This window comes from Equus caballus, chromosome 5 (assembly GCF_041296265.1).
Source record: "Equus caballus isolate H_3958 breed thoroughbred chromosome 5, TB-T2T, whole genome shotgun sequence".
NCBI lineage: Eukaryota > Metazoa > Chordata > Mammalia > Perissodactyla > Equidae > Equus > Equus caballus.
This window is the reverse complement of record NC_091688.1, coordinates 63,464,050-63,489,186: the sequence shown is the minus strand read 5'-3', so window position 1 is coordinate 63,489,186 and position 25,137 is coordinate 63,464,050. Positions and strand designations below refer to the sequence as shown.

General features: G+C 55.2%; 1 protein-coding gene and 1 long non-coding RNA gene across 6 annotated transcripts in view; one reads left to right on the top strand and one right to left on the bottom strand.

Annotated features, from left to right (window-relative positions):
- Nucleotides 1-25,137, top strand: part of UBL4B (ubiquitin like 4B) — a 63,257-nt gene that overhangs the window by 22,581 nt on the left and 15,539 nt on the right. For 4 of the 5 annotated variants that reach the window (XR_011438777.1, XR_011438776.1, XR_011438775.1 and 1 more), the window contains one exon: nt 15,678-15,797. Coding sequence is in view for 1 of the 5 variants with exons in the window: in XM_070267236.1 (XP_070123337.1) it covers nt 18,142-18,681 (540 nt within the window). In the remaining 4 variants the exon portion in view is untranslated. Of the gene's footprint in view, nt 1-15,677; nt 15,798-17,794; nt 19,058-25,137 lie in introns of those variants that run through there. The other variant, XM_070267236.1, reaches the window with a different exon arrangement.
- Nucleotides 4,390-17,956, bottom strand: LOC111773561 (uncharacterized). The gene is made up of 6 exons (XR_011438779.1): nt 17,847-17,956; nt 14,634-15,189; nt 13,190-13,399; nt 9,882-10,345; nt 6,517-6,770; nt 4,390-4,564 (listed from the first exon to the last, which is right to left on the bottom strand). It is a non-coding gene; the product is annotated as an uncharacterized lncRNA (long non-coding RNA).

The window sequence follows — 25,137 nt, the reverse complement described above, 5'->3', positions numbered from 1 at the left end:
GATTGGGCCCAGCCTCCTGTAGGTATTCCCTTGAGAGCCCAGAGAGTGCTCTGTTGCTCTGGTCATTCCATCGCCAACATGCCCAGCCCTCTCCCTAAGTCTTCGAAATACTCAGGAGCACCTGGGAACCAATGCATGTTTTTATTTTAATAAACACAGCAGAGAAGAGAGAGGCAGCAGGGGAGTGAGAGAGAAAGGAATGGCATACAGGCTGGGTAAGGATGCAGAGCAGGCTGCTTAGGACCTGGTAGGACAGCAGCGGGATGGGGGAAAACACAGGAGGAGGGGGTCATGATCCCTATCCAGGTTAAAGGGGGTAGGAACCCCTCAGTGTCCAGGCATGTGGCCTGGTGAGGGTGGGGCAGCTGTGGCTTTCTTCCTGGGGGGATGCTAAGGGGCAAATTTGTACAACCTTGAGGGTAGGGGTGTGGAGGGGAGTCCTATGACCCTCAGACAGTGCTGACCCTTCCCCTCCATCTTACCCCATGAAGCCAGGCTGGCCACAAGCTGCCAGGTTCCCTGGCCTCCTGGGGAAGCCCAAGAGGGGCAGGACCAGGATGAAGACTCAAGGCCCAGCCCTGCGTGGCTAGAATTCCCCTCAGACCTACAGCTGTCTCCCTTGCTGCAGCCCCGTCTAGTGTCTGCTCAGAACTCACAGACTTCACAATCCCCGGCCTCCCCACTCCTCGGGCCCTTCCGCGAGTGTCAGCAGCAATTTCCTGGCAGGCCTGGTGACAGTAGCCTGAGCTAGCCCAGGGGAAACCCAATGCCATGGTGTCAGCAGCGGGTGTCCCTTGGTGTCTAGGGAATGGGGCTGAGACTGTGCAGAGCTGGGCCGCCTGAGGGGGTGGGAGGGCTGCCATCGCCCCGCCCCCATCGCTCCTCTGTCCCTTCCACGCTGAGTGGAGGCAGTTGTGCTCACTCCCCCTGCACCCAAGGACCCTGCCAAAGCATCTCTTTCCTGCTTCACAACCAGACCAAGGCTGGAAAAAGTCACCCACGCCCTGGGGACAGTGCCTGGGGTGACAGTGCCCTGCTCCAGACAGGCACAAGCTCTCCTCCCCCAGGGGTGTGAGGGCCGTGCTTTAGGAAGGGGCAGAATGGCCCCGGCCCCCCGCCCATTCAAATGCAGCCCCAGCATTGAGGGAGACTCCCACGTCCCAGGCCCTGTGAATGGCCTGCAGTCCACACCTTCTGCCTCTGGTTTACCTTGTTGCTGGGTCTGTGCAGGGCACCCACCTTCTCAGGTAGCCAGAATGCCCCTGGGGGAGGACTGGGTCCCCTCTCTCCTCTATATCCCCCTCGGGTCAGTTGGGCTATTTTCCAAGGACTTGTCCTTGAGGGTGGAGACTGGTCATATTTTATTTAGTCTAATTGCCTCTTAACAGGCGTGGATGCAGTAGATACATACGAATAGGTATATTCTAAATTTAAATGATGCAGCACTGCCGTATGTACTGCTTTCCTGGATAATGCATGTGCCCACCCCTTTGGCACAGAGCCGGGCTAAGTCAGGTTTTGCTGCATTGAATTGAATTGACTTGGCCTGCAGGGGGTGGCATGACTCAGGCTGCGAGGGAAGCTCCAAGACTGGTGTCAGCCTGGAGGGGCTGGGAGATGCATCCAGAGGCTTGGGACAGTGTGTTCGTTTGGTTTGGGCCTAAGTCCTAGATAAAGTCCAATTAAGCCCTTTTCTTGTGGCCAGCAGACCCTTTATTATTGTTGTTACTAGAACCTCTCGTGTGGGCGGCCACGTGCTCAGGCTCGAGACTGTTCTCCAGGAGCTCGGAGTCACTCCTCCTTGAGCCATGGAATGCTGCCCTGGGGTTCATCTCAGAGGCCACCCCATAGTCCTGTCTGCTGCTCTTTGCAAAGAGGAAACCGAGGCCGAAACCACAGTGACCTGCTCAGGCCTGCCTGGCTGTTTGAGGTTCTAGAGTCCAGTGCTCCCAAGTGCGTGGACTTCACTAAACTGTGATGCCCTTTCCATCACTGCCTGGATGGTGATAACTCCTGTGGTCCGCATTTGTTAAGTACTTGTAGCATGCAGAGCCCCAGCCTGTGCCTCAGGCTAGGTAACAATGTTTCCGAATGAAATAATACAGTTGTTCCCAAACTTGTGGATTTTATGGACTGTTTAAAATTGTTTTTAATTGAAAGGGTGGACCATTTTTATTTTACCAAGAATAGACTTTCTAGAAGTCCTACTTTCATCACGTTTTGTAACAAGAAAGAGCTTTTTAAACGAGAAAAGGGATGCTATTTCAAATTTAAAAGCTGAGGAAATGTACCATATAAAGAATTCACTACAATTTTTCCCCTTCCCCTCAGACCAGGAAAAGCATCATTGTGGACCAAAACCGTCTGTGGACCTGAATTAGAAGACCCAGATCTGTCTCAAGGAGCCGCCCCTGCTCTGGTGTAAGGGCGGGTGGGCTGTGGCCCCAACTTGCAGCATCACGCCCCCTCCAGGCAAGGGCGGCCCACAGTGTTGGAGGCTGAATGGAGTGTGGGCAGAGCCAATCCAGGTCCTTCTCCTGGAGCCTGGTGGCAGGGGAGCAGGAGGGTCTGGGAAGGGCCTCTGGGAGCTCTGCCCTCAACCTTCTGACCTCCTTGTTTCCATCTGGATGCTGTTCCAGCCCTGGAGATTGGAGCACTGGCTGGATATCCTGAGCCTTAGGGAATTGTGCCAGCTTTTCTCATTGGCTGTGTGACCCTGGGCCAGTCCCTGAACCTCTCCGGGCCCCTTCCCTTGGCTCCCAGGGCTAATGTGAATATAGCCATCACACAGCAAGTGTACAGTTATATGGCCACAGGGGCTTGTTTTTAAGAAGTTGCTAAATGTCCCAGGATCCCAGAGTAGGCAGGTTCCTGGCTTCCACTTCAGAGCCCTCCCTCCACACCCACAGCCCCCAGGTCTTCACTGAACCTGAGATCTGCCCAGGGATTTTCTCCCAGCCTCTTGCTCCATCAGGCCTTGGTTCCCTCGACCTGGCCCTGACACCTCCCTTTTTCCACTGGCTTCTGCATGTTTGACTTAATGTTAGCACCTATCCCCTCTAGTGCTGGCACGTCTGGGCACGTAGCTTGAGTCCAGATATCACTGCTCGGGCTCTGTGGCAGCCCCTGCCAGGGGCTCTTTCTGCGATTGGGTGGTAGAGACCCTTGTTGACCCTCCCTCACCTCTTTCCCATCATTCTTCATTCCAAAGGCCAGGAGGAAGCCCCTCCTCTGGAAGAAATTACTCCCTATTGGCTCTTCTAGGCTCCAGGAGGCTCCCTCAGCCTCCCGCCTCACTCCAGCATGGGGATTGTGGGCAGCCTGGCCCCTCTGCGCTGTCAGGGGAAACCTGTGTCTTTCCCTCCCTCCTTCCCATCCTTTTCATCGTCCCTCAGCCCCAGCCCTCGGCCCCCCATGTCCTCTTGCTCAGCCCTTATCTGCTGCAGGATCTGACCTGCCGATGCACTCGCTGCTCAGCATGCTCCTGACCCCTGGATGGCATCGCCGCCCAGCCTGGCTGCCCCGGGGCCAGCTCCGGCCTGCTCGCCTTCCCTTTAAAAGCCCCCATGTCTTGAAGCTGATTAAAACAAACACAGCTCATATTTTTGTTCTTAATCCAATTCTGCGCTGGGCTAGGATCGGGGAGGGAGGATAGGATGACAGAAGCACATTCCTCGATATACCGGGGGGGAAAGCCAAACCAGGTACCCAAGAAGTCCCCCGTGGCTGGGGAGGCCATGGGTCCAAGTGGGGTTCAGCCGGACTGTAGTGGATGGGGCCCTCCTTGAGCAAGATTCAGCTGCCGCTCCCAGAGCGGGGTCAGGAGGAAGGGCACATTCTCCAGGGCCTTCCCAGAAGGGGACAAGAGGCCCTTCCGGGAGAAGCTGGCTGGGGGGTCAGAGGCTCCGAATAGAGGCCTTTATTGTCTCTAGTCTGGAAACAAGACAGGATCCTCTTGTCTCAGCTGACCCCTTCCTGTGACGTCCCTCCTCAGCACTGGCCTTGGAGTTTCTCAGGACACATGGACCCTGACACATGCTGTGGACACCTTCTCCTCTCATGGGCAAGGCTCACAGGCCTCTGAGAACTCTGTTACTGTCTAAACCAGAGGCCGTGCCTCCACCACCCTGAATTTCCCGATAAAGGGACCACCTGCTGTAGAGTGGGGAGGGGCGGGATTGTCGAGTGATGGTGCTTGCGGAGTCTGGAGGCCAAGTGCCTGGCTTTGAATCTTGCTCTGCCACTTCCTAGGTGTATGACCGTGGACAAGTTATTGAATCTCTTTGCACCTCAGTTTCATCGTCTGTAAAATGGGGGTAGTAGGAGTACCTACCTCATAGGATTGTGATGCAGATGTGTGTGCTTCGAACACAAACACTGTGGATGGTATCTGACGCTGTACTGTATATTGTCTATTTCGGCACTATACTATATGCTGCTACTATAGGAAGCTTGATTATTCTTGTTATTACAGGAGGCAGGTGGAGATAATGCTAGATCTGTCATCTGATAGCTGTGCGGTTCTAAGATAATCATGTCTGTTCTCCAGGCCTCAGTTCTGCACCTGTAAAATGGGAGCAAACTCAACCTCAGAGAATGGTTGTGAGGTTTAACTATAATAATAAATGTGAAATTGCCTGATGCTGTGCATAGCATGTGTTTATTGAATCTTAAAATTGTGTGATTTCATTGGTAAATGAGACGTGAAGAGACAATCTGGTCCAAGAGAGAAAGGAAGAGTATGATTAGAGCAAATAAAAAGATGGGAAGAAAAGGGGGAGAAAGAAGCTATCAAAACAAAATGGAATGGTTTGGAGAATGAGAATAGGAATGAGACCAAAGACTATGAAAAGGGAAGAATGAGGAGGGAGAGGAAAAACTGCCAGAAAGAAAAAAATTAGCAAAGAAAGAGCTAGACAGAGAGAACAGAGTCAGGAAGGGAGGGGGCAGAGGGGAAGGACCGGCAGGGGCCCAGAGAGAGGCGACAGCTGCTAGACCCCAGTGAGGGCCTTGGTGTCTGCCTTGGGAGCCTGTAGGGCTAGGATTTCTCACTGGCTGAGGTCTCCAGGCAGGAGAAGGTGGGAGCAGGTGGAGGTCCTGGCCTCTTCCTCCTGGCCACCAGGCTTCTGTCAGCTCCCAGCCTGAGAAGCCACCCACCCCCACCCCCCACACACTTAGAGCCAGACAGATCTTTGCACCAGCTAGGATCGGAGGCCCAGGTGGGGAAAAACTCCCCCAGGCTCTTCCATGAGGCCTCTGGCCTGGGGAAGCCCAGCTCTGCATTGGAGAGATGCTTAATAATTCTTAATATATTCTTTCTTATATGTTCTTAATAATTCTTCCCCCCAAATCCTTAGAAGTCTATAGCTTCACAGTCTTTTAGGGCTAAACAAGATCTTAGAGATCCATTGTTTGAATCCTGGTCTGGACAGCTCGCTTGCCTGGCCACTTCCAGAATGGGCTGAATATCTCTTAGGACAGGGCCCTCACTGCCCATCAGAGGTGTTTGCTGGGTCCCTGCCAAGACTGATCTGCAGTTATTGTGGCTGCAAATCAGCCGATTGGTGAATAATTTTGTGAGTCCTGATTTTGTACTCTCTCAGGACAGAGAGGTGAATCAGAGGGGTTCTGAGCACACTACCAGGCCCATAGAGGGTGGGCAGGTGGGTGGCCAGCCTGGTCTTGCCCAGTCATCATTGCCTCCCAGGTTCAGGGGTCTCTCATCCTCCTTCCTGTCCTGTGGTCACTTGGCTTGGGCTGTGACAATTCCCACAACACAGTTAGAAACCAAGATGCAGCAGTAGGTTGGGGGAGGGGAATTGGAAATGGCCCGTAAAAGTCTTGGGCCCCCTGTAAACACAGTAAGGGCCTTTGAAAGCCCAAAGCACTTTTATGTGCTAGTTAAAGGGCCTTCCTGTTGTGTCGCCAGGGTTTACAGGGAGGTGGGTGGGAGAACAGAGTGAGGTGAGGCCAAGTGCAACCTCCACCTACTGACACTCCCCGGGCTTTTTGGGGCTTCCACCCTCTGGGTCCCAGAGGAGAAGAGAGGAAGGCTACGGCTTAGCAACGGTTAAGCTACGGTTTGGCTGTCAAGCTCCATTTACCAAGCAGGGACAATGAGGCTCCTCCTTGGTCTTGGAGATCCTGAACCAGCCCCCAGGGCCGTGGTGACCAAGGCAGTGACATATTGCAGGTAGGCGGTGTCTACAACTGGGGGAAGCAGGCCCTAGAGGCAGAGGCAGAGGCAGAGTCCAGGCTGCCTGTGTGGTTTCTAAGCATGTAGGACTAGGACAACCCCAATGGCTTTTTTAGGAGAGATTGTTCCACAGCGAGACCCGCCCATGTCCTGCATCTGATGCGAGCATCAAGGGGTCATGGGAGAGAGCAGGGCTCTGCCCACATCTCAACTCCATGAGTTAGAGATGCCCATCTATTAGCCTGCCTCCCTGGGGCACCCTGTAGGAATGCGATGCCTATGAATATAAGCTTCAAAAAAAAAAAGAGAGAGAAAAGCACCTCCAAATCAGTGTGTTATTCTGGCCCACTGTCCCTCTTGGAATGATGAGCTGCACGGGTTTACTTTTCTCTCTGGGAGAGCTGAGAAGGACTCCTCTGACTGTCTGCAGGGGGGAGGGGCCCCTGGGAAGGAGCCGCTCCCTCTTCTTCCGCACCATCCTACGAGCACACCCCTCCAGGGCCTGTCAGCATCATTTGAAGACCTGATGGGATCGCTCTCTCTGGACTCTGAGCTCGGTACCTGTTGAACGGAACTGAAGGAAAGAACCAAGTTCACTGGCCACCCCGGAGCCAGGTGTTATGCCAGGTGGTTCACACACATCTTCCCATTTCATCCTCCCTGCACAAGACATACCAGTATCCTCCCCATTTTATGATTCAGGAGAGAGAGAGAACCAGCATTTTCCCAGCCCTTCTCCTTTATCAGACCCTTTGGAGAAACAGTACATGCATTCTCTCCTTGAATCCTCCAGGTCTCCTAGCTGGGTAATATCAACTGCAATTTCTATATGAGGCAATTGAGGTCCATGCAAGTTCAGTGACTTGGGGAAGGGCCAGCTGGGTAGTGCCCAGCCCAGAGCCTTTGTTTCATTTGAGCTGTAGGTCTCCTCATCTCCTCGTGCCAGGATGCCAGGATGCTGGGATGTCGGGGAAAGCCCTGCTCCTTTGCTGAGATACCTTGCTGATGTCCGAGGTATCTTTGCCTTTGCGTCTCAGACCCGACTTGTCTTTGTTCTTCAAACAGCCACATGCCCTGGACTGTTCTCTCTGGTTACTCTCTCCTGGACCGCTTCATCCTCAGCGCATCCCTCCTGGGGAGCAGCAGCCAGAGCACACTCAGCCTCCTAGGCGTTGGGCCCTGGGACTCCGTACCCAGGCAGGGGGATTTCTGCATTGACCTCGCCGTGACCCCTGTCCCCAGCCTGCCTGCCCCAGGTGCCCATCTCGGCCTCAGGCCTCTGGCATTCTTCTCTGACGCTGCAACTCCCCTCTGTTCCTCTGTGACCCTATTGAGTTTCCCCAGGTCTGGCCAACCAAACACTGCCATATGGGGGAAAGTTACATTTCCTGTATATGTGTCAAAATATCTGAGCGGATGTGAAATAGATCAGACATGTATAAAAATAAACTTTTACGAGGTGACTGACTATTCTCCTCCAGGGTGAACCAGTGATTCACTCTTCATCTGGGGCCCAGAAACTTGGCTGGGGCCTTGGGGACCACTCTGCACACCCAGCTCCCCATGGTTGTCCTGCCCCACTTACTTGGGCTTGGTGCCAGCTGCTCTCCTGGAAGGCATTCTCCTCAAGCTCCAGGGGCATGGAAACCCCTCGGAAATAGGGCTGAAATTAGCAAATTACCTCTCTGAACTCCAGTCTTTTGATGGGGATGGCAGAGCCTGCTCTTTCAGCTCCCTTTCCCTCTGGCAACTATGATTCTACAACCCAGGGGTCCTTGGGCTCGGCTGCAGCAGGAGCACCTGATCAACTCTTCTGTTGGTTAGAACATGAGGTTTACATCTCAGTTGGCCTTTTCTCGTTGCGTTAGCATGAGGCCTGGTGGACAAGAGGGCAGGGGTCTTTCTGTCCAGGCACCTCTGCCTGAGGTCACCATGAAGGCTTGTCAAGGTCATCTGCTTGTGAAGGTCATCTTGCCCAACTCCCTGCTTCTAGCTAACCTTGCGTCTGATTTGATTCAAGTAAACAGGGGTTGTAGTTTTTATAGCTAAAAGTTTTCAGGAAGCAGCATCCCAGGCTCATATCAGCAATTTCTCCCTAAATGTTATCCTAAATCCTTCTGCACCAAGATCCCCTTTCACCCTTCTCCCCAGCCATGTTCTTACAAGGAGGTGGGCGGGGGTCAGGTATAAGTGGGAGCTTGAGAGGATGCACTGTGATTTTGGACAGCTCAGGAGATTCCTGCACCAACCACTTTGTGACCCTGAAGCAGCCTGGAGAGAAGAGCCTATTCATCAACTCACGGATTCCCACCAGGCCCTATTCTTAGGTCATTGGTTCCTGTCTGGCAGAGAACCCAGCCTGGTCAGGACTTCTGCCTTTGCCCAGCTGAGAGGCCAGAGGGTCACAGGGCTGAAGACCCAATAGCCAGCACACACACTTAATCAGAACCCATAGGCAAGGGCCTCTATTGCATTTCCCCACAGCTGTCCAGGCTGGAGGCTTCCTCTTGCCATCTGGGCTCTGAGCTGGCAAGGAGCCCAGCATCGCCTCACATGCCTCCCACACCCTGCTTCCTGGCCCTAGGGCTGTCACTGCAGATGCTCCACTCCCGACAGACACTGGCATCTGATGGGTAGCTGCCATCCTGCCAGGAAGCTGGTGTGTAGAGCTAGGGCAGCTCTCAGCCTCCATTCAATCCGGCCCTCCCATGACCTGGCCACCTACCCACTGCCTCCCAGGCCTCTTTTGAGGACCTTGCGCCCAGGCCAATTACAAATGCCAGAGATGGCCTCAAGCCAGTGGTTGCTGAATCTGAGATGCAGGGCTCTGCTGGGTGTTAAGTTGTCAGTGGGGCCAGTATTCTGGAGAGGCCAAGGGAAGGGCAGGCTGACAGCTGGCTCATGACTGCCTGGACATTCTTGAGTCCTCTATAGGGCAAAGAGCCCACATACTGCCCTCGCCAGCCATGCCACCCTCCATCTGGTCCCATTGCTCTGCACTCCCTGCCTGACCATAAGCCCTGCCCCTTTCCAGACTCTTAACTCTTAATCAGATCCCTGTGAGTGAGAGTAAGGGCTGACTCGTCTAGGAGGCCCAGGAACATTTGTTAGGGGACGGACTTAAGGGACAAAGTGTAGTCAGTCCAGTGTGATATTCTTATAGCTGAGGAGGCAACACAGGGCAGAAGTTCCTGAACCCATGTTGGTGACCCTGGGAGGGCCATCAGCGGGGATTTCAGGCTGCTGGTCCAGCGCTCATTGCTTGGGTTTCAATACCAGGAATGGCTCAGTTGAAGGAGTTCTGACAACCTCCTAGGGAGGCTGAGGCAGCCCCTGATGGGGCTTGGGTTTTTCCATTGGTCGATGCAGCCCATGCTGCTCCCAGGGACATGCGATCAGTTGTTGATTGGATTAGCCTTTTCTCCTTCTTGCTTTTGGCTCCAGCCTTTTCTAATGACTGGCTGCTTGTGGTTAGTGCTCCCCTCTGGAAGAGCAGGAATCAACTACTACAATAACCAGCAATCTGTCTAGCCCAGCACCCCACCTGGCTGTTAGGCCTCCTTGGGGTTAAGCAAGCCCAGATCAAATCCAAGTTCACTAGCTGCCTTCTTCAGCTGTAATTCACTCCCTCTTCTAACAGAAGCCCGTGTCCGAGGTAGCTCGGTCTCACCTGGTCTCTTCCTACCTTTCTTCCCTCTTTTCCCTCTGTACCTCCATTTTGGTCCAAGCATCCTTTGGGGCAAAGGTCATGCAGCTGGTTACATGCCACTTTCCCTGGCAGGAGCCTGCCTTTAGCTCAACTGAGAGAAGGGGGCAGATGGGCAAGAATCTGATCCAAGGACAGTCAGGCTGAAAGGATGGCACAAGCTGCCTTGTTGAAGGATCAGCCTTGGCATCTCTCCAGGAGAAACAAGGGGCCTCTTTGGACCTGTGGGATCAGTGTGGCTGCATCTTTAGAGTGGCCAGAGGCTTCTCCATCCAGACTCGGCTGTGGACTTGCAAGACCAAGAGCAGGAGGTGTTCGGGGCAGAGCTCGGCGGGCACCTCCTCTGTCCTCACTTTTAACGCATCATGTTTGATCTTTGCTGCATGGTGGAGGGTTCTTGCCACTCTGATTGATGACACAGATCTTCAAAGGAGCAGTCATCCCTGGAGGGAGGGAGCATTCATCAAAGCTGTTCCTGGGGAGGTGCCCACCCCAGCCCATTCTCTGTAGCTGCCACCGTTTAGCCTGACCCAGGAGCCCCTTCCTTCTCCATTGAATCTGGCTTAGATGTGAATAAGTCTTTTTTTCTTATTGTTGCAACTAAGACAAGATTGCAGATTTCTCAGGAAGTACTTTATAAGGAAACCAAGAGGGAAATAGCACTCAAGAGCTGGAGGACACCTCATGAGTTACAGAGTACCAGTCCTAATGAACCAGAATATTCCTCGTAACACTCTGCCTGCCTGGCATGTCAGCCTCGGCCTCAGCCACCAGGGCCCTGCAGCTCTCCCCACTGCCTGGCCCCAAGTGAGGAAGGCAGTTTCCTATTTGGCCCCACAGATCCCTCCCTGGGCCTCTGACACTATCTGAGCGAGTGTCACCCGCAGCCCCCTGAGGACTTCCTTAAGCTGGCCTGGAAGAAGGCCTTTCCTAGTTAGGCCCTCTGTCCTGCCCTGAAGGGCAGTGAGGAGCTGGCAAAGGCTGGAGCTGCCTAAGTTTTCTTTTTTTTTTTTCTCCCCAAATCCCCCCAGTACATAGTTGTATATTTTAGTTGTGGGTCCTTCTCGTTGTGGCACGTAGGACGCCGCCTCAACATGGCCTAGTGAGCGGTGCCATGTCCGCGCCCAGGATCCAAACCCTGGGCTGCCGAAGCAGAGTGCATGAACTTAACCACTCGGCCACAGGGCCGGCCCCAAAGTTTTCTTCCCTGAGCTGCTCTCACCTGTCCCTTTTTCTAGGACTGAAGAAAACCGCTTCCGCCCTCTCACCTGCCAAGTCCGAGTCCAGCCTGAGTATGACCTCTTGATCCTGGTAAATCTGCAGAGCAGATTACTCCCCACAGTCTGCTGCAAACGCCTGGCACGTGTTCAGTGTGTAAGGAATGCTTGTGGGATGCAAGCATGGACGCATGTGTGCGTAACCAACCCAGGGTCCTGTGGATCTGAGCCTTCTCCTGATTCCCAGGGCTCGCCAACGGCCCCTTGTCTGAGTCGTCATCTCGCTGACTCCCATTCCCTGAGCATTTATAATACCACTACGCTAAAGTTCAGAGCACATTTAGTATGTTTAAATGAACGTTACAGTAACACAGCTATGGGCTGAAGCAGACTATTTTTTTATCAGCTGCAACTGCACAGCCCAGGGTGCAGGCGGCCGAGGGGACGCCCCGTGTGGATCTCGGTTGGAGTACCCCTAACTGAGATGAGGCCTCCAGCCACACCATGGGGAGTGTCCCCTCCAGGGCTCCCCAGAGAAGGCGCTGAGGGAGCAGAGAACTCATTCTGGTCAGTGTAGTGCTGGCGGGGTTGAGGGAGGGGCTCCTGTTGTCTCTCAGCCCTGGTAGAGCTCAGAGACAGTGTAGTAAAGAAGCCCCTTCATTGATTCGGCTTAGGGTGGCAGAGTGTGTGTGTGTTTGTGCATACGCATATAAGAGAGAGTGAGCAGTAGCTGTGGGCTGCTCCTTCTGGACTCCTGTGTGCACTTCAGGCATTTAGGTTGTGACGTATTTAACTCAGAGAAGTTGGGGCCCAGCGGAAAGCCCTTCCGTGAAGGTGGCTGGCCCCTCTCTGTCTTCTCTTGCCCTGTCTCTCCCCCTCTGCCTGCCCTGTCTCTGCCTGCCATCCTCAGTACTCCAGCCGCACCGAGCCCCACACTCTCCACAGGGGCTTGCGCGTGCTGGGCCCCCAGCCAGGACGCCCCTCCTGCCTTGTTCAGTGGGGCAGCTCCTGCTCCTCCTTCAGACCCACCCAGGGGCCCTCCCTGGGGAAGCGCCTCTGACCTGCCCCACCTCCTGATGTAGTCAGGAGTTCCTTTCCCTCCTCCGTAAGGTTTACAAATAATGCCAAAATGATGGGTTTATGTGTGTGTGTCCCCCACACAGGGACTCGTCTTACTATCCTCTCTTCCTGCCTCAGCGCCTGGCACAGCACCCAGCTCAGGGTGGGGCGGGGGTGACTGGCAGTCTGCGGGAGAAGGGGGCTGGTCTCCGGATGAGGCTCTGGACCCTGTTCCATTCCTGTGTGCTTAGGCCCCAAGAGGGAGGAGGCCGCAGGCCCGCTTGGCTGGCATTGGTCGCTGAAGCCAGCCTGGGAGGTCACCAGTGACATCTAGTGGTCACAGCAGGCTGCAGCCCCACAAGGTTTTCCAGAAGGTGTGTCTGAGTCCCGTGTGGGCTCTGGGCTGGGCTTCTGAGCTGCCCCCAACCCGTGTTTGACTTCTCCAGGACAGCAGGGCAGGGCCTAGGTTGTCTGGTGTGAGGACCGAGGCCTGGAGAGAGGCTGGCCCACCCACAGTCAGCGAGGGCAGGACTGGGATGGCTCCTGTGACCCCATGCCATCTGATGCCCTCCTTCTGCTCCAGCTCCCCTGGGGTCTGCCCGTCCAGGCTTGGGCCTGTCTACCTCAGCCTCAGTTCCCTAAGATCTGGTGGGAAGGGGCTTTGGGGTTCCAACTGGAGCAGCGCTGGACCCACTTTAGTGCAGCTGCTAGACAGCTAGTGCCAGCCAGTGGATGAGGGCGGGCAGTGGGCCTCATTTACCTACCGAGCACCTACTGTGTGCCAGGCACTGTGGAGGGCAGCCTGGGGTAGGGGCCGTCTAAAGAGCTATCTGTCCTGTCCTGGGCTGGGCCTGACTGGGCACAGAGCAGCCCCAAGAGACCCCTGGGCAGGGGTCCCTGGTGACAGCTACAGGAGGCAGCACAGGCTGAGTGGGTCTCACAGCACTGTAGTGGCTTGAGGACAGACCTTGCCCCCGGCCTGTATCCGGGGACTTGCCAGCATCCACCTGCCTGTTCAGCAGTTCTCTTCCCCCGAGGGTCTTGCAGGGCGCATGCACCCCGTGGGTGCTCAGGAAATGCTGTTGGATGATGGGGCTGGCGTGGGGAGGAGGAGGCAGGGGCTGCTGGAACCACGACTTCAGGCTCTCAATCCCGCTGTGGATGAACAGCTGCCTGGACTCCACTTCCTCTGCCAAAGTTTTCCCGGGAACCATTTCTGGCCTGTAAGGAGAGGGGAAGAGGGGCACTGTTCTGGGCAGGGAGCCGGCGGAGGTATTTATTGTTCTTTTTTGCATTAACAATTCCTTCCTGCTCCTTATTCTCTTTCCTGGCCCCAGTGTCCTTTCATCCCCTCCTCCCTCTGCACTGTGGGCTGCTCCTCTGTCCTGCCCCTTCTCTCTCACCCCATTCCCTTCCGCCCTCTGTGCATCTTCCCTTTCTGAGCATCTCCTGCGCTCAGCCTTCTTGTTCTCCAGGGCCCTCCCCCCTTGCTGTTTCTGTCACTCTGTCTTTCTTCCTCTCACATTGCCCCCAGTGTTGTTTCTGTTTTCTTGACTCTCAATTTCTCCCCCAGCCACCCTGGAAGGCCAGCCTGACGTTAGTAAAGTGCAATAACTCGATAACTTGCCCAGGGAGTGAGGTGGGCAGAGGTCATGCCGTATCTTTTTGATGAACCATGCAGCCCCAGGGCGTGGTTGTAGACCCCCTGCAGGCCGAGCCCCCTGGCTGTCAGCAGGCATCCTGGGCGGCTTCTTCTCCATCACTGGCTAAGTTGGCTGAAGCCCTTGGGCTGGCTACCCGTGCAACCAGGGTGTGCTCACCCCGCCTGTGGAGAGTCTCGCTTTGGGCACGTTCCTAGGTGCAATGGGGTCTCCCCTGACAGTTGAGGGTGACAGAGCTCACACTTACATTTGTAAGTTTATATAAATATACACTGAATGTCTTTCTGGGTCAGGCACTGTGCTAGGTCCTCGGGGCATGACCTGCCCCTTTCGGCCTTCACAGTGACCCTGCGAGGGAGACAGGCTCTGAGAGGAGGCAGATGGGACTCACGAGCCCGCTTGCTCAAGGCAGGCCCCAGGCTGCAGCTGGACACATGGCTTTTATCCTGTGGCATTCATGCCCTCGGCATACCAGTGTCCAGTCAGCCCATTCAGGAGTACTGCCAAGGGCTCCGGGCACCTGGTGTTCACTCACCTGTCCCCCCGACTCCACCTCCTGCAGACACTGTGCTTGTCTCCCAAGGACACAGTTACATTTGCTGTTGTTTGCAAGAGGGGTCCAAGCTGCCACTCTCCAATGTTCTCTCTGCACACATTCGTTCCTTTCCCTCGAGTCACAAAACCCGCTCGTTCCCGCTCATCTCCCCACTTATGGCAGTCATTGTCTGATTGCATGCTCTGATTATACAACTACATTTTCTCAAGCTAATTGCATAATTAAGGCAAGCAATTACCTGGGAAAAATTATGAAATTTCCAGGCTCCAAATAGGATTTGAGGGCCCAGCAAGGTGCCCCCACTGTCCCTGTTGGGGAAGGCAACAGGAGCTCCCAGCACAGAGGCCAGGTCGACGGCTGACCATCTCTCTCAGCTTCCCGGGACGCCCCTAATTCCGAAGCTTCTGTCCTCATCGCCCATTGGGATGCTGGGGCTCTCTAGACCAGGGAGCCTGATTTGGAAAGCGTGACTCAGCAGCTGTGGCCCTGAAAATCCCTGTCACAGGGGCACTTGCCTGCAAGTGACCACTGGCCTTGGAGGGGCGGAGCCCGAGCTATGGCTCTCGTGTGCTTCTAGAAGTCCAGGCCCACTGTGTCTTCCCCGGCAGCTGCCAGCGTCCTGGGCAGCGCCCAGCTGGGTGGGAGGGTCTCAGGAGGAGAGGCTGGAGGCATCGGCTTGTTCTCATCTTCCTCCAGCTCAGAACTCTGGCTCCTGCCCTTTTCCTCAGAAATTCCTTAGCCCGGAAGAGAGGTTACTGGCCACTTTCTTCCCCATTTCCCCTTCCTTTTGTTTCCTGCAGAAGATGACTCAAACCTCAGCCCCCTCCAGGAAGCCACCTTGGATTAGCTCTGCTCTGGGCATCTCCCACAGTATGCCCCCAATCTTGTCCATCCCACAGCTTGTCCACCACAGGATCCTCCCCTCCAAAGCTTCCAGATGACCTGACAGAAACCTCATCCACCCCCTGGCTCTCTCTGCCCTGCCATCACGGAGTCCACAGGCCCCCACATACTGTATGCACTTTTGCAAATTCTATCTTATTTCAAATGCACCAAGGGAGCTGGCTATTTAAAGAATACTATAGAAGATCCTTTGGTAAAGATTGGAATCACTTTCTGATTTTTTTTTTAATGTAATTTTGGATTTTCGTCTCTCTAGGGGAGGAGGTGGGGGTGAGAGAGGCTACGGGCGGTTTTATATCTTTCCACAGCCTGCCATTCTGGACCCTGCATCCTCCTGCGTGGCTCAGCCTGTCTAAATTTTATCTTCTTCATTCAACAGATGTGTATTTGAGGCCTTCTGTGTGCTAGAGCTGGGGAATACAAGGATGGATAAGACCCCTTCCCTGCCTCCGAGAGTCAGTGAGGGAGACACAGACAAGTGCTGGGTGCTTCCACACAGGTATGTCCCAGGGGAGTAATGATTGCACAGATGGAGGTGGGATTACCTGCACCCAGGACTGGGGAAAGCAGGGAAGTCTTCATGGAGGAGGTGGTTTTCTTTTTAAAAGATTGGCACCTGAGCTAACAATTGTTGCCGATCTTTTTTTTTTCTTTCTGCTTTTTCTCCCCAAACTCCTCCAATACATAGTTGTATATTTTAGTTGTGGGTTCTTCTACTTGTGGCATGTGGGACACTGCCTCAACGTGGCCTGATGAGCGATGCCATGTCCGCACCCAGTATCCGAACCACCGAAACCCTGGGCCGCTGAAGCGGAGCGCACAAACTTCAACACTCGGCCATGGGGCCGGCCCCAGGAGGTGGTTTTTAACCAGTGTTTTGAAGGATGAGTTGAAGGGTGGTAGGTAGTGTGGCTAGAGTGGAGGACGCAAGGTGGGGAAGGCTAGGGCGGAAGCAGGGTGAGAGTCTGAACTGTGCTGGGGTCAGTGGAGATGCAGAGGAGGGGTGGATTTTGGAGATGTTTCCAAGGAAGAATGGAAATAAAAGAGGGCTCATTTGGTAGGGGAGAGGAGGAGGAGCAGGAGCAGCTGGATTGGGGCAGCACACGGGTAGGTGGGGAAATGGGCAAGATGTCAGGAAATTCCTTACTTGTGAGCTTAGTTTCTCTATGGACTAGAATTTGGGTCACCTCCGGAGAGTGAGAACCTGGGGGTAGGGGTGGAGGGAGGGCCAACTGAGTTTGTGGCATCCATGGGTGTTTCTTTCCGTTGCCCAAGGCTGGCAGTGCCAGAGGAAGAGGTAGAGGTTGCAACACCCCAGCGGGGGAGCAGGGCTGGGTGCCGTGGAAGGGCAAGGTCTGGAAAGTTCAAGGATGCTGGCAACGGTATCACTCAGTGTAGTCCAGGCTCGGGGAGAGGAAGGAAAAGCAGAGAGAGAGGAAGGAGGAGAGGAAGGCCCAGGTGCCTGCTGAGCACAGCAAGGGAGCACGGAGAGCTCAGGACAAAACCACCCCACCGGCTGTGGGACGCCAGCCAGGTCTTCTCTTTGCTCGCTCGTTTCTAGAATGAGATGGTGATACCCGCCTCAGAGGCTTAAATACACAGACCTACGAGGGCTTGATCCAGGAGACTTTCAACAAGTTGGACTGGAAACTGCTGAGGCAACGGAAGTTGCTGACACCAAAGTTGCTATTCCTTTCCTTATTCCCCTTGGAGCCCTGGTGTCGGCTTGGTGTCGGCTTGGTGCCTGGCACACAGAAGCACCGAGCAGATGTTTCAGACGCGCCTGCTAGCCACGGGATTACGCTGAGCTCCGTTGTCTCCTCTGGCAAGTGGAGAAGGCGGCGGTACCTTCCTCAGAGGTCGTGAGGGTTCCATATGGCAGTGCCCGTGATGCAGATGCTGTTGGTGGCCCAGGCCTATCCCCTAGTGCTCGCCTTCCTGGAGACCTGATGGCCTCTTGCTGCCAGCACCTGGGAAGCTCTGCCCAGGAGTTTGCTCTGGTCACAGGAGCACGCTCTGCATCTGTGCAGGCCACAGGAGCCAAGGAGTCAGCACGCCCACGAACCAAAGGCAGGAGTCAGAGCACACAGATCCAGCAGCTTTTTTGCCTCTCAGGGGTACAACTCAGGCATATTCTCGCAGCCTCCCAGGGAGCCCAGCAGGATCGAAGGCACCCAGTTGCCCACAAAAGCAACCTACTCATGAATGCAGTTTAGGCTTCTCTCCCTTCCCCGCTCTCTTCCTCACCCTGCTACTGGCACTTCCTGGCATCACCTTCCAACTAAACACGTGCACTCAATTCTGTGTCTCAGGGTCCAGTTCTGGGACACCCAATCCAAGAGAGCGTGTAAAGAGCTTGACAGAAAGAAAACACTTGATCAGTGTAAGCCAACTCACTAGACTGAGGGCGTCACGAGGGCAGAGAGAACCCATTGTGAGACGACCTCTCCCCAGGGGAGGCACCCAATACACCCGTGTCGATGAATCAACATGGACATGCTGCCTTCTGCCACCCCATCCTTTTGGCTCCTCCCTTTCCCTATCTCACTTTGCTTTCTCCAGGTCCTGTGTTTTCTTTCCTGGCCCTCCTTTTCTCTTCTTCTCCCCTCCTTCCTCCTCTCATGGAAAAAGGATGCTCTGTGACCAAAATGCCCCTCTAACTCTCCTAAAGTCCCACTCTGGAAGTGAGCCCTCCTGCAGCATTGTGACATCACTGTGCGTCAGCCAATGGCTGCCCACCTTGGCTGGGCCCTGGCCTCCTGGGACCACCGCCCTGCATTGACAGGGAGCAGCCATCTTCTCTTGGAGGGCCCCTTAACCCTCGGGCAGCTGCCAGAGCATGGATGCCTCCTGATTCCACTCTCAACCCGATGTTCCTCACGGTCAAGCTGCTGCTGGGCCGGAGATGCAGCTTGAAGGTGTCGGGGCAAGAGAGCGTGGCCATGCTGAAGAAGCTGGTGTCGAAGCAGCTGCAGGTGCCCGAGGAGCAGCAGCACCTGCTCTTCCGTGGCCAGCTTCTGGCTGATGACAAGCATCTCTCTGACTACTGCATCGGGCCCAATGCCTCCATCAATGTCATCATGCGGCCCTTGGAGAAGTCAGTGCCGGAGGAGGCCCACCAGTCCCATCCCCTGTGGCACCATCTGCGCCGGGTCCTAGCCAAACACTTTGGGCCCCAGGACACCAAGGCAGTGCTGCAGGTGCTGAGGCAGGAGCATGAAGAACGCCTGCAGAGGATAAGCCTGGGGGACCTGGAGCAGCTGGCACGGTACCTCCTGACTGAGGAGCCCCTAGTGGAGCCCGCAGCGGAGAGGGAGCCTGAGGCCACGACCTCGGAGCCCCCAGACCAGGAGGCAGAGGAGAAGGGGAAGGCTGATCAGTAAACTGCCCGTCCTACTTGTTTGCATGCTCAGATTCACCCCGCCTCACCCTCATGTGCTCCCTGGCGAGTCCCCACGAGTTCCTGTGATGTAGATACATCCTCACCCTTTTGTGAAACTTCAGAGCAGCTGGAGAGATTTTGGAGCCCTCTGTCCCCTCCTGGGCCTGTGGTTCCCCGTCTAAAACATGGAATGATTCCACCTCCATCCCCATCCCCTGGAAGGGGTTCTGACTTCCCCATGGGCACCCCTCCTGGGCTGAGCAGCTTTGCCCGAGCATGCCCAGCAACCCCCCAGGCTATCAGCAAACAACCTGGCTCAGAGTCTCCATAGCTCTAAACAGACCCTCCTTCTCCTTTGGGACAGACAGACAGATAATGTGAGTTCATTTTCCTCCATCCTTGGGCCATGGCGCCTACCCCCAAGACCTCCGACAGTCAAGAGATGAGGAGGGTCAGGTAGCTGCCTCTTGCCCTCTGGGTGAGGCTGTCCATGCTTTCTGCCTGCTGTGCTTCCACACCCAAAAGGGACAGAGATGACAGAGGTGGGAGTGGGAGGAGAGCACCTACTGTGTGCCAGGCCTGGAGCTCTCAGGGAGACACACAGAGATCAGGAGTAGCAGGAAACTGAGGCTTAGGCAGAAAAGGCTGTTTACACAGTCACACACATGGACAGAGCCACCCCACCCCTGCCCCAAGTCTCATCAATCAAGCCATGTCACTGAGCCCCCATTTCCAGCCCAGCACTTCCCTGGCTTCCCGGGAGCAAAACTGGTACCAGTCGGGGTCCTTGCTCTCACAGAGCATGCAGCCCAGATGAAGAAACAGGGCGTAAATGAGGCTCATACAGCAGCCACATAAAGCTAGAGCCCACCTGTGAGACTAAATGCCCAGGCACCAGCGACACCCACAGGGCCTGGGCTCAGCCTGAAGTACCAGTCCCCACAGATGACAAGAGAGCCAGGCCCTTTATTCTTGGTGAGAGAGAGTGGCCCTTGCCAAGGGCTGAGGAACCCCCACACACTCTGTATGAGGGGGCAGGGAGCTCACTGAGAGCCTGCCCCCAACCCAATCTCTGAAGTGCTGTTCTTGTGGTCATGTCAGTCCTAGGTGATGGAGACAGAGGAAAGGGGGTGATGGGCAGTGTCTTGACCAAGCAGAGCCCACTTCTCTGGGAGGCATTCTGTCCTCGGCTTACGGCCTCCGTCCATTCCAGTCCTAGCTCCGCTGTTGCCTTGCTGTGTGACCTTGGTTAACATCCATCACCTCTCTGATGCTCAGGGTTTTCCCCTGTTAATGGGGATTGTTATAATAGTATCTACTTAGCCCATTTGTGTCTGTGAGGGTTGGATATGAAGACGGTACAACTGAGAGTGATGGCTCCTGGGGGTGGGGTCAGCGGCAATGGCAGGGAGAGACCCCAGAAACCTTGTCTCTGGCTCTGTAAGCTGGCTTAGTAGTAGTTGTCCCCCCCACCCCAGAGTGAAGGACACCCTCATTCAGCTAACGACCGTCTCCTTCACCAATGCCCCAGCCCCGTCCCCTCCGCCAAGAGGAGAGGGAAGTCAGGGCGTCTGAGGATGTGGGCTATGTGAGGTATGGCCTCTCCCTGGGGCAACAAGGACTTGGCCGGGGTGTCTGCAGCCAGCATCCACAGATTGGGGGTCGGGGAGCCCCGGCCTTCTCCTTGGTTCCTGTCCAGGTCCTGATCCTGCTCCCAGGCCCTCCTTCCTCTCCAGGAGAGGCTCCCAATGGTTCTGTGAGTGCTTTGTGCTGGAGCTGTGCCATTTGTCAAGGGGGACGAGCACCTATTATCTTTACATTAGGGGAACTAATAGCCCATTTCCCGGGAAATCTGTAAGCGATAAAAGTAAGTGAGCCATTTTATTCCTCTTGCTGAGAAGCTGGCACAAAGGACCAGGAAACCTTGTTTTCTGTCTAGTTAGTGGGAGTGTCAGGGCTGGCTGAGAGCGGTCACCCCCACTGCTTCTGTCCCCAGTGCTGCACGGGAGGATGACTCCAGCCCCAGAATGGGAGGCAGGAAACTTGTTCTGCCCTTCTGTGCCCCGGTTGCCTCCCACTGCTGACTCCCCCTCCCCACAAGAACAGAGCACAGGAGAGGACACACCGGCATTGGGACTTCCCGAGAACTTGCTTCTGTTTGTTACCTCTCCCAGGGAGGTTTTACTCAAAACTATGTTCTCAGTGTGGGGTGACAGGCTTTGTCCCCTAGTGGATGAACTTACAGGTATCAGGACAGTAGGTGGGGGTGTGTTGGGAAGCTGGGGGCAGAGGGCCCTTCCCTCTCCAGCGATGGGTTGGAGCCCTCTTCTGTCAGAGACCCCTAGCTCTTGAGCTGCCTGCCTGGAGATCCTTCCCTGTGCCCCATTTCACCTTATTTCAGATTTAAACCTGTGCCAAAAAACCAGCTGGAAGCTCCCTGTTCCCTTCTCTGCTGTCACCGCTTGAGGGACGATGGGAATGAGGAGGGCGCTCCTTCTAAACTGCAGCCTTGGGCATGTAGCTCTGCCGCCTAATTCTCCGTGGCTGCTCTCTCCCACCGTGAAAGGTTACACAGGTCCCTACAGGTAACAACTTCGCTCGAATAGGGGGCATCCCAGAACAGCCACCGCATCCAGGTTTCCAGCTTTGTGTTCCTGTCCACAGAGAAACCTGGCTTCTCCCAGCTCCTTACTGCACCACCTGCAGGACAACACCTTCAGTACTCTGGTCCCTGGCAAAGTAGCCTTTCTGTTGGAAACAGCATCCTGTTCATGTACTATTTCATCAATCCTTTATTCTTCCATCAGTAAACGTTGATGGTGGTCCTGCTGTGTGTCAGGCTTTGTGCTAGGATTTAGGTTGGTAGCTGAGGAGCCCTGTCTCCCTGAGAAGGTGTTTAGGGAGGAGCCCGCCCCCTGCCGTCCCTTGCTGCATGGTCAGCGGAGGGGCTCAGGGAAGCCCCTAACTTCCTGCCACAGCACAGGCACGAGACGTGGTGATATGTTGGTAGCTGGGGACATTGCTTTGGCACATAGTTTTGAATGATGGGGCAGGGAATGGTCTCTGAGGATGAAAGTTCTTGCAGATGTTGGAGAAGTGGGGGAACTTACAGTGTTCTAGGGACTCCAGGGACCCTGGATGCCTGACTTAATAGTTAGAAGCAAGTCACAGGTCCCGCCTACATTCAGAGGGGATCTCACAAAGGCCCGGACACCAGGGGATGGAGGTCATGGGGCCCACCACATGGTGGCCTTGCAGCCTGTCCACACAGCAGGTGTTGGTTTTGTCGTTATATATTTTTGTATGTATGAAATCATTGGTAATAAACCAAGTAAAGTGTCACGTTCAGCCGAGAAGCCATGGGGGCATAGGCGAGTGGTGGCTCTAGCTGAGTCTCTGGGAGGCTTCAAGGGGGAGGTAGCATTTGAGCCAGTGAAGGATGGGAAAGGGGGGCAGTCAAAGGGCACCTGAAGGACTTTTCCCGACACCAGGGAGTCCGCATGTCACACCTGGAGGACTGTCACTTGGCTCAGCACACCCAGCATCTCTCCTTGCTGGCAGCCTCATGACACCCAGACATACACAGACATGCAGACACACCAAGGTGCACCCCCACAAACACGTAGACAACCCCCCAAAACCTCACACCTATGGGGCGATGTCGACAGTGGCAGAGCCAGGTTTGCAGAAGTGAGCTTCTGGCTCTGTGTGACTTGCAGTGTCCAGGTCCAGACCTTGCCTTTTGGACTTCAGGCGGCTGGAGTCCAGTTGACCTGGCCTGGCCTAGGAAGCCTGGCCAGAAGATCCCACACAGAAAATTCAAGGACAGAAAGGGACTTTGCAGGACCAAGCCCAGAAACTACTATGGCTGCAGGAAGGAGTGGCCTGGACCAGCTTTGCTATGTTCAAGTGATACTTCATATAGTCAAGACAGGGGTGTTCATAGGACACGCACATAGGGACATGGGAATGGACATGTGTGTGCGCACATTTGTGTATTTGGTGGCAGTTGGGCTTTGCAAGTGTGCCTGCATGTGCACATCAGCCCATGTATGTCTGAGGACAGAGAACCCCTTCTCTGCGTAAACTCTTCCAGGTGGCATGCTTGCCTTGCAGATCCCTGCCCTGGGCTGCGTCGCTGTCCCTGTGCTCTGACCTGGGCTTGAGTGGCTGCCAGCTTGTGGCAGAGGAGTGGCCAGAGGGCTGCCTGCCAGGGTTAGGGTCCTGCTGCCGAGCCGGCTGTTGCTCAAGTAGACGGCTGAGGCGAGAACAGCTGCCAAGCCCGGGTGCTGGGGTCCTTTGGAGCAGAAGGTGCTCCCGCTGGCTGCCTCACCCTGCTCCTCCCCTCTTGAGTCACCTTTCTCCTCTCCCTGTCCTGTCTGCGTTTGTTCCTGTCCCTCTTCTCTGCCCTTCCCCTCCTGTTTTCTTGGATCACATTTGGGGCCGAGTTGGCTGCATTGTGTGGACATGTGGGAGCTTCCTTTTAGCTCCCTCTGTCTTCCTTCTGTCTCTCTCCACCCACTCCCTGCCCACCTTCTCTTTCCTCCCATTCTTTCAGTCATCGGTAGTTGCCCTTCTGTTAAACACCACCAGCAGCTCTTCTCCTTGTCCTCCTCCTCTTGTGTTTACCCAGACTTACCCAGTGGACAGGTGCGGACAGGGACCCACTACCTTTGAATATGTCCTGACCTAGCCCCCACCTGCCCACAGGTGCAATACTAATTCATGGGCACATCAACCCAGCCTGGTGCTCGAGGACAGTGGGACATGGCCTCGTTGCACGTGTGCACCTGTTTGCTGGTATAGACCCCAAAACAGACACACACTCAGAGAAAGGGCACAGACATCTGCACACATGGGATCACCCCACCCAGACTTGCTCGCAGATGAATATGCTGCCAGCGTGGTGGGACTGCCCAGGTGGGCACACATGTAGTGTCAGCTGTGGCAGCAAGCTGCCCCTCACTGTCACAGCCACTCCCACTCACAGTGGCCAGCAGTCTGGGTGCTGGGTTCCTGCACATCCTCCAGTGGCTCTGCCTAGCCCTGCCCAGCTGGCACTGGGCACCCTCATTCCCTTGGCCCAGCTCCTGCAGTCCCTCCTGGCTTCTTCCCCGGGGGCTACTCAGCTGCGCTGGGCTCCAGGCTGTAAATTCCCCTCTGGAAGGGACTGTAACCCGAGGAGCCAGCAGGAAGCCCAAGGCCCCAGGATGGCTCCTGCCTACCTGCCCTCTGCTCCTCTGGCAGCGTTTCCCATCATGGTGATTGAAGGGCTCCAGGCAGCCTTCAGCAGCTCCCTCTGCCCTCGTAGAAGGGTGATAAATCTGAGGTGACTACTGTCGGCCTCTGGCCGTAAACCCGTCAGGACCCGCTGCAGTGGGGCCAGGTCTGCAGCCGAGTCGGCCCTGTCAGCCAGCCGCCCTTGGAGGAGTCCCAGGGCACCCATTATTTATGAGCCTCAGACCCCAGGATCAAAGCTGCTGTCCATCAGAGAGGCAGAGGAAAGGCCCTCGGAGCCCCCTGCTGGTCCCTCTTCTCATCCAGACAACCTCGGGCCACTGCTGCTGCTCGAACTGGAACGGCAATGCGCGTTGGAGAAAGCCTCAGTGCTCTCAGGTCGCCTGGGTCCCCTCCACTTTATTTCTCTGACCAACACCGAGCGTACCCCCTTCCACACACACACTAGAACAGGGACCCTAGAGGGGCTTTGGTGACAGAGTTGGGGTGACAGAGAGGGCTCTAGCCTGGAAGGTTGCCTTTCCTGACCCACTGTTCCTCCCTCCCTCCCTCCACCATAGCCTGGCAGAAAGGAGAGAAGCTTCGGGGTGCTCAGACCCCAAGACTTTGCCTAAGCAGCCCCGTGGCCGCCATCAGTGGGTAGAGATGTTTGAGGAAGATGCATATTCATCTTAAGCAAACTGAAGAGTCTTTCTCCAGACTCTGCATCTCTCTGTGCTGCCTCATTTTCTAGGGCCATCTTAGCCCCAGACCCTCCTTCATCTGTGCTGTAATATGGCAGCCCATTAGGAGAGGGAGGCAGGATGGGGAGAGAGAACAGTGCTGGACCTGGAATCTGAGGGCTTGGGGTTGAGTCTTGAGATGCTCCCTGACCGTGAGACTTTGAGTTGGTCTCTTGGCCTATCCTCAGTAGGCCATCTGTTCAGTGGGGACAAGAATGCTCTCCTTGTGGGGTAGTTAAGAGCACCCAATGACATGATGTATGTGAAAGAGTTTTGTGAACTCTAAAGTGCTGTGCAGAATTAATGCTTTTTCTGATCCCCTGCCCCTTCATCAATGTCTATTGGAGTCAACAGAATACGCTCTGCCCAGTTTACACCTAAAGGGATTTATTGCGTGGAGTGGGGTGGTTTACAGAATTCCTGGGAGGGCCAAAGGACCAGGCTTGGACACTAGTGCCGGGTACACTACAGCCAAGAGGAACACCCATGCTGCCACC